Below are 12,783 nucleotides of genomic sequence, written 5' to 3' on the forward strand. Positions count from 1 at the left end.
TAACTGTTCCCCGAGCCCAGGGGTAGTCAGTCTGTACTTTCTCTAGTGTGTAAGGGATGGAAGAAATCAGAAGAGAGCACATAATAAATCAACTGACAGTCTCTAAAAAAATAGCTGTCCTGTCTCCTTAATATGAGTGAGAGTAATGTTCTGAGGGCAGGAAGAATTTGGCTTTAGACTGAAAACATTCCCCTACTGGAGTAAAGAAAGTGATCACTCTGTAGTTTAATCAATCTCAGACCTCTCTTTGAGGGAAATGGCGTGTTGCCTGCAACAGTACATGTAATAATATTTGCTGAAATTTAAACTATGGCTGTATACCCCAAAATGGAAGGTCAGAAGTCAACTGAGGATCTGGCCGCAGAAGTTCAGCAACAGAGATCAAAAAGCAATATATCAAATCCAGTACTTTTCCTCAAGGAACAGGTTGCAGAAATTTTTCAACCCATCTCCTTTCAGAGTAAGTGCACTCACCCTGCATGTAACAAAGCTGTGCACCACAAACTGCCAGGTTACTCAAAGATGAAGTTCATGTTTCCTAATTTCTCCTTGTCCTGTGCTCGAGTATTTAAATATTTGTACAGTGAGTTTGCTCTTATCCACAAACACAGCTCCCCTGAACCTCTGCAGTGCTTTTCAAGTCCATCTACAGAGAAGAATCACATGGCACACCACTTAGTCCTCCCCCAGCCCTTGATAAATATTTCCTAAAGCCAACATTTGGTATTACGGAATGTGTTGTAATCAATTCTTAAAGTTATAGCACCACTGGATTTTTATTAACTTGCACAATGACAACAACAACAACAACAACAAAAATCCAACAAAAAATGGGCCCTCATAATCAGTCAGCCTTGTTATATCCTGAAAGCTGCTTTAACAAGCAGGGAGAAATATAGTGTAATTGGTACTCCGCAATTTAATTGTTCCGTTCTTAAATCTAATATTGCAGCTGTGGGTTAAGTTTACACCACAGCTTTCAAGAGAACATGAAAGTGTGGTACATCTGTGCAACAGAAAGCTAAACATCTCTCATCTGATGTGTTTACAATGACATTTGATAGTGTGGAATTGTTTGGAGTTCATTCTTAAAGCTGCAGAACTGCTTTTCAATGCTGGGAAAAAAAAAAAAAAAAGGAAAAAGCCTCCAAACTCCTTCCAGCAACTCAGCCCACACAACCCTGATGCTTGTGGCTGCTGGCATTGCAGTCAAACTGCTGGCTGGAACAATTCCTTCAGGTAGCCTTGAGCATTTGTCACTCGGGCAGTGTACAAGGGGACAAGGGCATCTTCTTCTTCAGAAGATATGATAATTATTTGAAAAACAAATGACTCAAAACCCCCCCTGGACAGAACAACCCCTGTCATGTATAAAACAGATGAAAATATTTCAAGAAATGTTATTTCATGGATGACTGTATCATGTATAGAAATGGTGAAGTTTTCTGTTTAGCAGGTGGCAGAACTGCTTATGGTATCTTGAACTTCACATTCTGCATTAAGTAACAGCTTCAGCATTATGTACTTGTTAGTGAATTTATGAGGCCCATAAGTAGTTCAAGAAACTTAGGAATGAGCCCACAAATGTCATCTGCAGTTTGTGAACTGTAAGTATCTGACTGTTTTGATCAAGGTTTTTATGGGAAAGTTAAATGTTTATTAAAATTATTTAGTACTACCCCACAAAAAGGGAGCAAGCCTGTGGAAGAACTTAAGTAGTGATAAGATGTGATCGGTTGTAGGTCAAATGAGTTGGCAGAAAAGCATTTCTGTTTATGTTTAAGCCCAAATTTTTATACAATTCAAAGTTTAGAGTGCATTTAGGTGACTGAGAAAAGGTCTGTGGAGAGGAGGAATTTTCCCTTTCCCATAACCTGCTGTCAGAAATATATGATCTCATCAGGCCACTTTTCATGTTCTCAGCATTAGCCTTTTTCTAACACTTTCTGTCCTTGGAGAAATGCATGATAGTGAAACTTAGCTAAAGAAGTCACTTTCTGCTCATTCCTTTGTAGCAGTCCACACTGGCATCTCGATTTATGCTCTTTAACAGATCAGTCTCACTGATGAAGCTCAGCTATATTACACTGGAATCTATTAACTTTTTAAACTTTATTATTTCAGTCACAATTAAGACTATCTGAAGCCTCTTCATAAAAAAGGGCCATATCAAAAGCTGTATGTTAGCAATTGGATCAATGGATGCATTCATTCTGCATCAAAATTACCTTAAGAAGGACAGATCTCCAAGGGAGGCAAATCTGTATCAATATTTCAGTCTCTTGAATACAGAAGTTTGATACAACGTGATGCAACACCTGAGCTTCCCCTCCTTTCAATTAACTGAGAAATAAAAATTGTCCTTAGAAGGGAAGAAATGCATTTGTATTGTTTAGTTTTCAGGTTTTCCGCCCTTTCATAGCATCATAATGTTCTTTTCATGGGTGGAAAACTTAATCTTCAAGTTCAAGTCTAGATTCTTCATACAGTTCAGGATGAGATGACTTGGAATAGCGGGAATATTTCAGATGTAGAAAATCACCCAATTCATCCAGAGCATTCAAAACCTGTAAGACCATGATACTTTGTCAATTCTATTGGAAAATAAATGAACTTTTAGTAACTTTTACTTTACTGAAGAACAAGAAGATTATAAAAAACATCAATTAAAGTTTAAAGGACAAATGGGCAAATTTTCCATTCAGTCTACAACAGTGAATATCAGTGCAGTTGTAGATGTACAACAGCATTTATGAGAAAGGAATTTACTCCTTCAGTAATGGTTTATTAGTAAGTACATTAATTGAGCACAGATGAAAAAATTACTTTTTCCAAAAGCACAGAGAGGTAACAACCAAGATAAAAAGTTATCTTCGCATGTGCAAAGGAAACATGTGAGGCTATACTTCAGTATTCCTCCATAGCTCCCAAAGACTGGAATTGCCAAAGCATTTTCTTAGGTAGTACTCAGCTCACAGTGCTGAGCAGAGTCAGCATAAATAGTCTGAATAGTTTAAGATAATTTTAGTTAATGCCATTATTTTATATATCACGGGGACAAATTTTTGTTCATTAATGCTGTAATGCAATTTGCTGAGCTGTGTCCCCAGCTCTCAGTGGATTCAAAAAGTAGCTGAGGAACTCTGTACCACAGGGAAGCAGCTCAGTGTTTTGCAGCATCTGACCCCCATTCAAGAGCAGCCAACTTTTTGGCATCAAAGAAGGAAACAGCAACTTTGATTTTAAGCCTGTTTCTGTTAAGCCACTAAAACAAGCTCATAAACAAAAAGTAATTTAGAACAAAGAGAAGTAATTTAGTAATGGTTTATGCAGAAAGATAGCTTCCAGGTCATTAAGGAAGTTATTCTTGGGAGCTTGCCCTTTCATGGATCTTTTCTCTTTAGTTCTAGGCTGAGATACAAAAGGGAAACGTTTTCATTGTGCTTATTACCTGTTTTTACCCTGGGTTTAGGCACAGTCACAAAGTGTTTTGTCCAAAAAGCTTTCTTTCTGCAAGTAATTAAACTCAGAGCATTTCCATTCCCCATGCTGTAAGAGTGCCACAAGTACTGTGGCAAAAGCACAGCATGTTCAGTGACGACTGGGGAGTGTCAGACCTTCCCTGGAATCAGCAAGGTGCAGGTAGGAGGAAGTGAATGCACAATGATGGCCCAAAAATGAGGTGGGCTTGACATTTGGGGGTGGGGAGAAAGGAAGAAAATCAAAGCAGCAACGCAAGAGATAAATCTTCAGATCAACTTCATTGCCTGTTACCAGTTACATAAGCCAAAACCCTCACAGTCAAACAGTGAAAGCTGGTAAGGACCAACAGAAGAAGCTATGCTCTGTTCTACAAAATACTACCTTTATGGTATTGTACCTTGTTAATAACTACTGAACCTTTAAAAGCAGCAGGAATTTTACACTGCACAGATGCAAAGCAGGTTTTTGATGTTGTTTTAAAGCTACCTTCACTGGTATGGGAGCTGCTCAGCAGGGCAGGGCTCCAGCCCCCACATCCACGTATATCTCAGGATGAAAAAGGAGATTCAGGAGCTCTCTGCAGGCCCTAGTGCTTGTCTGCATGAACCAGTGGCACATTTAACTCAAATGCCTTTCCATGTTCAAGAATTTTTCGCTTTGACCATTAGCACTCGTGCAAAGAGAGGAAAAGCAAAGCCTGAAATTTATTGTTAAGCCTCTTTGTTTCATGCCTCTAACTTGGCTTATTCTGAGAATGAAAGAACGTATCTCAAGCCAGGCCAAAAACACCTTTGGCAAAAAAAAAGGAAATGAAAAATTTCAAAGCGTTTATTTTAAACATATTTCCATGTTGGAACGGAGGTTTATAATGGAAGTCTCAACACACTCTTTATGGTATTTCTGATATCAGAGAAAGACACAAAACTGAGACTTTCCAGGCAGCACCAATTAAACTTGATTAAGTTCAAACAGTTCCAAAACTGTTTGCAATTTCCACCTGTACCCCCAAGGCTGTCCCATATACTTCTGCAGTTCAAGAAACACATGGAAATATGGAATGGAACTATGGGTATGGAAAACCTGATTTTCAATTATTTCCATATAGTTTCAGGTTTCCTGCTATAGTTTTGACATAGCATTTAACTTTTGTCTTGCTGTGATCTTCATGTAGGTTTTTATTAGTGATGACAGATTTGGTCACTATTAGAAATAGAAGAACATAAGAAGTTAACTGTCTCATAATTTATTTTAGAAAATAAAATGTATAAGGCCCAAATGCCATTAAAGATCAAGTGACAAGGCCACAAAAACAATTGTAAAAATGAATTATTGAGATTCAAAGTAATAGAGGCACAGCTTCTCCCAGCCTCCTTTGCACCTGAAGTTAATTTGGGCAGCACATCTGCTGCACTTACCGTGTCTAACATCTCCCGTGTATGTGCAGCTGACACGCAAAACCGAGCCCTGGATTCTGTGATAGGAGTAGCTGGAAACCCAACCACAACCACCCCGATATTTTTTTCTAACATGCGTCTTGCAAAAGCCCTAAGGAGAGAAAAGGTAGAAGGAGAAAAATCAAAAATTAATTATCCCAAATAAACTGAACACAGACAGAAAACATTCACATATAATGCAACAATAGGTAAAATCCTGTTTTCAATTGATTGAATATTCCCACTGATTTCCATAAAAGCCAAAATTTTACCAGCAGGATTGAGATTCTTTGCTGTTTAGCAGTTCATGAAGCCAAGTGAGTGTCAAATACTAGGAATGTGATGGCACAGAGGGCTCTGCAGGGAGACCATGATTTATTTATGTCAATGAAAGTCTCTGAGTACAAATCAAACCATGTGGGCATTCACAGTTCCGAAGCATGGAAGAGATTGGGCTTGTGGAAGGTATAAATTCTTGGTTCCTGAACACCAATAGGAATAAACCAATCTGTGTGATGATTTATTTGCTCTCACAATTGATCTGCTAGTTAGGAAGGCGTGTGTGGCATGTATGAGACCTAAAGCCCACAGCCACCCTAAGCTACCTGCAAATACTCCCTACAGCTCAACACTTAACACTATGCTACTACTGACTTCTGGTCTCCGTGTCCAAGTCAGTGCACAAATGTTGCTTGAGATGAACTAAATGGTAAAACATGCCAAGACATGATCAGATGGGGGGAAAAAAATCCTTGTAAACCAGTTCATACATCAAAGGCAATGTGTCTCCTTTAAAAATTACAAGTTCAAAACAAAAACAATTAAAATTCAAAATGTTATCAAAAGTATTATTCCAGACCATGTTAAAAAAGGAAAAGAGAAAAATTTTAAAATTCTGATCTCTGGAACAACTCAAAATTAAACCTAGGGGCAAAAAGAAAACAGGACTAAATGATGAATTCAAACTACAGTGTATGTTTCTCCTGGGAAGCACCTAGCACAAAAAACATCATCTTCTGCAGTGTGTACCAAATAACCCACAAACTTGAATAGTGCTTGTTTTGCCAGCAAGGTTTTTTCAGTACTTACCCTATCTTACCAGGCATATAAAGGAGCAAGGGAACAACAGGAGAATCATCATTGCCATAAATAATGAAGCCCATTTCATGCAGTTTTCGTCTGAAGTACCTTGTGTTTTTCTCCAGCTGACGCACTCTTTGGAGCCCTGAAACAAGCCAGTCAGGAAAAAAGTCAGTGCAAAGATCATAACAGGAGTCTAGTCACAGGCAAGAATCAGGGCTTCGGGTAACAGTTTGGTTGAAATGTGAATGTTGCTATTTGATTGAGAAGAAAAACATGGAATGAGCTAAATGGAACTATATTGATTATTATGGCATTGTAGGACGGATGGCTGATACTCCTGTACTTGTGAGGTGCCTTCCCATGGACAGAAACAGTCCCTGTCTGGGGATAGACATGTGGACAATTCCGTGGACTTTGTTGGCTAAATAAAGCCTGCTAGAGAAGTAGCGCAGACAGGACATGGAAATCAAGTGTGTTCTTTCTCAACATAACTGACTATTATCTCTGCATTGTCCCTGGCCTCATTTAGTCATGGATGCACAGATGGGACTCCAGCAAAACTGATAGGAGAGTTGAAAACAATTATTTTTAATAAAGGAAAAATACAAAAAAAACAGCAGAGAAAAATGTGCTTGAAAAGACATTTCAGCCATTTCTTTTGCAGTGCCACAAAGGAGGTGGTTTCTGACAAATGCAATTGCTTCCCAACCCATCGCATAAAGAGGCAAGAAACACGCTCTACATTACTGTAGTAGGAGATATAATATGTCTTTCCACCATTTCACCTGCATTATCTCTAATCAGTGATCTGATCTATGTGCTGCTTTTGCACCGCTGTGAGGTGCTGACAGGCATGGTGCCACCTCCTCCATATCCACATGCCTACCCAGTGCCAGCTCAAGTTCACACAGCCAAATTGAGCCAGGTCTGTCATCTGCTCAACCTTGCCAGAAACAAAACTGCCAAGCCACCATTAAGCAGATCGAGCCTCTAAACCTAATCACTGTTCAGTAGCTTGTGTCTGCCCAGCAGAGGTGGTGAGAATGTATGGTAATACTGGGATTTAGCAGGACACAGTTACACTCTTAAATTTCATTTTCCTGCTGTTCATCAGCCCTTACTTTCAATATCACTTACATTATGGCACCAGACATGAACATTGAAACCTCCAGTGTAACTCATTTCCTCTTTTCCCCTTGCCTTTGCACAAATACTATGTTTTCACTCTCCATTTATGTTTTCATTTTACTTTACATTTCATTATTCTTCATTTACCACTTTTACATTCTTCATTCTTTATTTACCACTTTCTGTTGTCACCATTCTCTGACTGGACGCCCACTTCCTAATTCCCCATCTTGCTCTGTGCAATCACAGTGGCCAGTAAGGCATTTGTAGCATAAAGCTACAAATTTGTAGCTACATGCTACCTTTGGCAGATTTGTCCTCAGACCACATTCTGCCCCCATCATCTGCTCTGGCTTTTCTTCCTTTTCCCTCTTGGCTTAAGTGGGGATCAGCACACCTACATGAACCTCTTCTACATTAATATTTTTGAACATGTGTAGGTTTGAACAAGACCTACTTCTTCATTTGTTCTGTATTTCCCAGAGTCAAGGTTCTGTCAGTGTTCTGGCTGGGAAATTTATAGGGAAACTGGGACTTGCTTCATAGTGTTCGGTGTTTTGCTTGAACAAATTAAAAGATCTCATAAAGACAGTGCATTTGTAACTTCATGCACAAAACTGCCCACGCAGACAACCTGTTACTTAAAGTCTCAGTCATTCAGTTTAAAGCACTCAGTGGAAGAGATCTGCTGGGTTAGAAAAGGCCACAAATAGTTTAACTATCTCTCTAATGCTGCTAAAGCAAAAACAGCTGTGCCAGAGCAAGGAAAACAAATGAAACAATAAAACATCCTACTACAAAGCTTTCCCATCACTAATAAAAACAATAGTCTGTGGTATTTCCAAAAATATTTTTGGTGTAGTAGATCTCAAAGAAACAGGGGAAAGTATTGAGGAGGAGGAGAAGGGAAGGGGAGATAGATGATGGTAAGGACAGGGAGTTAGAGAACTACAGAATAATGTGGTTGAAGTCTAAAGAGAGAATTTTTCCCTTTTTAGAAATTGTAAAAATGTTATTAGCACCTCCTTAATTTCCAAGTTATGAGGAGGAGGGTGGGGGAGTAACCTGAACTCAGGGCTCAAAGCCACTGCTGTTTCTTGCTATCTTAGCAGCCCCTGAGCTAGTTTCCAAACTCTCAGTTGGAAAGCATTTGAAACTACTAGATTTTCAATTAGGGAAAACTTTTAATAAATGCAGATGTTCTTGACAAGCGCAGTTTAAGACTTGCTGCCTTCTCCTTTCTATTCATGTGTTTACCACAGAGCTGGAAACACAGTGTGAGCCATGCAGGATTCCAGGCTGCACTGTTTGCTATTTATCAAACCATATGTGCAGGACCCAGAGTTGAACAGTTTTGTCTCTACTTATTTTTGGTGCTGAACATTTAGACTCCAGCTAAGGAAACTTTAGAGCTGAAAGAGGAGGTTCAGACAACCCCCCAAAAGTCAAACACCTCTTCCTTTTCTAATCTTCCTTTCCTGATTCTACATCCTCAAACAGTTTGTGATGTGAGATCCCCCCTTTCAAGGCTCCCTGTGGAGCTCATTTCAAGCCAGCCAGTGCTGATGCAAAAGAGCCACTTGGATGTTTTAGCAATATCCCAGAATACTAATTTCATTTGCAGGGATGCATTAAAGAGCCAAATAAAAGATCAGAGCACTCATATATATCTGGAGGGAAAAAAAGCACATTAGGAGATCATTGCTACACCACACTGTATTTGTGGGTGGGTGGCTGGGAGGAACCTATTTCTTTACCAAATGTCAACACTTTCCTTTCTCATGTTAAGTTTCGTGGTCAAAGACCACAGACACACATCATATACACAGACCTCTTATACGCTGTCCCAATAAGAGCAATAAAACCATTAAAATTTGTAGCTGTATTTCAACACTCTTTTTCATTCTTTTATGGGACCTTCCAATATCAGATAAGGAGGCAGATCTGAGCAAAATGTTTATTTTTGTCTCACTGGTCTGATTTTTCCCCCACACTGCAGATTAAAAGTGATGAATTCAGTTTAGAATCAGGTCTTAATCCAAATTCATTGTGGGAGGTTTAACTAAAAGCACCACATTTTAGAAATAATTTTCTTTGATTCCTGAGCCTGGGATCTTTAATATTTATTGAGTGAAAATCTGCTGAGCAGACCCTTGAGCTAAAAGAATATGACTGCATCTATGCAAGTGTAAGAATTTACCTGTATGGGACTAATTAGAGGACCAGGTCCCTAGACAGTAAATATGTGTTACAAAATTCTTACTTTGCAAAATCCTTCAGGATTTACAGTCTATGTAAAGAGCTTAGAGCACAGCATGCAGTATATCCAGAGAGTTATATTCCATGAAATATGTGAACCAAAACACAGCATATGTTTGGAAAAAACCAGCCTGGACAGGGAATACCAACACTCCTCTATTTAAAACTAAGCACACTAATGCTCCAGAATATTCAGCTAAGGCTGAGAACAACTTTATTAAGTGCTCTATAGCTTCTTATTGGCTAAATTAAGAAAGGACAGAAGGAGAGAAAAGTGAACGATAAACAATTTCCAAATTTCACAAGTTATCTGCACGCTCCTGGGAACACACACAGATGGTTTATGGGAATTTTTCTGAAATAAAGGATTAATTGCCTGGATGGTACAAGAAAAGCAAATTTACTGCACCAGCAATCCACCTTCTGCTGACAAATTTAGAGTTTTCATTTGGTTGCACCACTTTAAAAATATTTGGTTTACTGCAAAGTTCTAAGGTGTTGGCAATTCTGGGAAAAATGCTGATTACATTTTTATGTGACATTCATCATTGCATACTGCTGGCTTTAGCTCATTAATTTATGCAGGCTTTTAGAAAGCTTTATACCTCAAAATTAATATGGTTTAGTTGAAAGAAAAATACAAAAAGAAGGCAAGAGAGAGATAAATAATAAAATGCAGTAGCTTATAATTTCTTTGAAGCAACAAACTTTTTAAGAGAGTCAGTTGGAGTAACAGACTTGGCAGAAGCTTTGTCACACATTTTCAGGGCACCTGACATCAGGAAGGCATTCTGACTAGATATCTGAGGGCCTGATCTTAGGCTGGCTTTACCTGTCACAGCTCCATGCACTTCAATAGAACTTTGCTGTTCATGCCAGCTGAGGACCTTATCCTGGCAGCAAAAGAGGCAGTAAAACTATCAGCTCTCTAAAACAAAACTTGGTTTTCCTCTTCCAGGGATGTCTGCTTTTGCCTCCTGCAAAATGCTCATAAGCAGAGAAGTTGCCTGCGTCCAATTCCTGCACAAACATTCCAACTTTGAACTCTTCCTGTTGGCTCCTACCCTTGGAAGTTGTGACTCAATCTATTGAAAAGAGGAATAAGCAACCTGTAGCCTTTCATACCAAGATCTCAGGTGTAGGAGGTGAAGGAGAGATATTTTCCCTGAACCCCTGCCAGGAAAGATAACACCACACCGTACTGGTTTTTGGCAGTGGACTCTTCAAGACACAAATCCACCTGCTTTAATCTTCTCCAGCTGTTGTTTCATAGTGTCTTTCTAGATAATTAGTTACACAATTGAGCTTGTACATACTAGTGTCAGTGTTCCTTGGATGGAGCACTCAACTCCCTGCCTTCCTCCACTAACAACTAGATAGGAAAAAGCAATCTTCCATAGGCTGAAAAAAACTGGAAAACAATAGCTCTTTCCCACTAAACTACTGTAGTGGACAGATTTCCTTTTTTTCCTCTGGTTCCATTATAAGAGTAACACACATGTACTGCCATGTGCATTAAATCACAAATAGAATGCTATAAAACCAGGGTGCCTAAAGGAAATATGTTCTCATATAAAACAATCTTCATAAAAAGTAACTTTGCTACAAACTGGGGAGAAGTGAAGACATTTACTTCTACTATCTAATGCTAACTAGAAATCTAGTCATTTCAACTCAATTCAGCTGCTAAATAATCCCTTAAGGACTTATTTTAACTGTGAACTGCTGTAGAGCTCTTTTCAGAGAAGATTAAGGGAAGAAAAATAGCATTTTCAATTGAAGCAGAAAGGAGAAAAACTGTAAAGATTTGGTAATTTTTACTTTATTTCTTGAATGAGTCAGATCTGCCTACCCAGCACCTTATCTATATTCAAATATACAGTGCAGGGACAGAGCAGCCAGCCTTGGCTGAGCCCTATTTACTCCCAGAACAGGTGATTTATCATAGAGTGGGTCCATCCCACCGCTGAAAACCAGCCAGTGCACAACGCACTCCATCTGCATCCCATCAGGTGTTTCTGAAGTGCCAGGGATCCAAATGCTGCTAGGATCAGCAGTGGCTTGGTGCTCGGGAGGCTGAGAACAGCACTGGACTCCTCGGGCACTGCAGCGCCAGCAGCATCTGCAGCAGAGGGATCCTCACTCCCTTCCAGCAAGAAAGACACCCTGGAAAGGGGACTGTGTCATGGAGCTGCCCGCTGCTGTCCCTGGGGAAAGCACAGCTTTCACTGCTGGGGGACTGGCTACAGGTGACAGCCAAGTCTGACATTCCTCCTCTGCCTGCAGTTGCTGCTTCTGTCAGGATGCAGGGAACATCAATCCATGGGCAGGGTCTACTAGAGGATTACAGCACTGGTTTAACTTTGAATATGAAATAACTTTGAATATGAAAAAAGGGACTGCAAATGAGATAGAATTTGATTAATCCTCAGAGAGGTTGCAAATCACTGCAAACACTCTTAGTCCAAAGACCCTGCTTGTTCAGATCAACAGACCCTCCATGGATACATTTGATGTCCTGTGGCAGGTGGATCACATGGCAGGTGTCTGCACTAAGACAGCATGTCTCCCTCATTTTGAGCAAAGATGTCGGAATTTAGCTCTTGTTTCATCATCCACTGCTGGGAGAACATCTGTGATGTTCACCTTAGACAAACAATAATTGTGGCAGCGTATTATCATCATTAATATCTTCACTGTTGTCATGACTGGGAGCCCTAGTCATGGAGCCAATGCTGTGCAAACAGGGAATAAATGTGCTTAAGGGCTTGAAATGTAACCACGTACTTACTGGGAATATTAAATTAAGCCAGGGTTCAAGCATTTTGCTTGCTAAGGACCTAAGAGAAGCAATCCCCGCCAAATGAAGCAGCAAAATAAGAATTTGAAAAAAACAGGCCTTATTTAGTATGACTGATTCTGCAAGCTGTTTTGAGCAGGTCCAAGGGGTCCATCACTAAGTCACTTGCAGATCTAAAGCTTACAGCAATAGTTTCATGATCAGTCCAGTCTGGCACAGATTTATTTTGCTGCAAAATGGATTGTTCCTCTCGGCTCCAGTTGCTCAAGTCCCAACACTGGGACTCATGGAGCCATATGGCAGATTGGCTCTGGGAACCAGTTTGGGTGTAGGCTAACCATTTTGTGGGAGGGTTGATTATTTTTCAGATACATCAGTGCTCTGATTCAGTTCATTGCATGGCTGCATGAACACTCATGCTGGCATAGGGAGAAGGGGCATGAGAAAGGGGATAGGCAGGGGGAGGAGAAACTGAGGACAGGGTTGCACTTCCTTGCACCAGCGTTGGTTTATGTCAGGTCATAGTGATGCGGAACTAAGGATTCTGAATTTACAGAGGATCCTGATAGAGCAAAACTAATGTTTTCAAAAGACTGT

The 12,783-nt window shown here is 39.9% G+C and overlaps 1 protein-coding gene across 1 annotated transcript in view; it reads right to left on the reverse strand.

The window, feature by feature from the left end:
• Positions 1-754: 754 nt before the first annotated feature.
• The window catches only part of SPTLC3 (serine palmitoyltransferase long chain base subunit 3), an 85,212-nt gene continuing 73,183 nt past the window's right edge, over positions 755-12,783 (reverse strand). Inside the window, exons 12-14 of the mRNA XM_053939720.1 lie at positions 6,006-6,141; positions 4,899-5,028; positions 755-2,567 (exon numbers count right to left, since the gene is read on the reverse strand). Coding sequence (XP_053795695.1) covers positions 2,454-2,567; positions 4,899-5,028; positions 6,006-6,141 — 380 coding nt within the window. The 3' untranslated portion in view covers positions 755-2,453. The remainder of the gene's footprint in view (positions 2,568-4,898; positions 5,029-6,005; positions 6,142-12,783) is intronic.

Source organism: Vidua chalybeata, chromosome 3 (genome assembly GCF_026979565.1).
Source record: "Vidua chalybeata isolate OUT-0048 chromosome 3, bVidCha1 merged haplotype, whole genome shotgun sequence".
In the NCBI taxonomy this organism is placed as follows: Eukaryota; Metazoa; Chordata; class Aves; order Passeriformes; family Viduidae; genus Vidua; species Vidua chalybeata.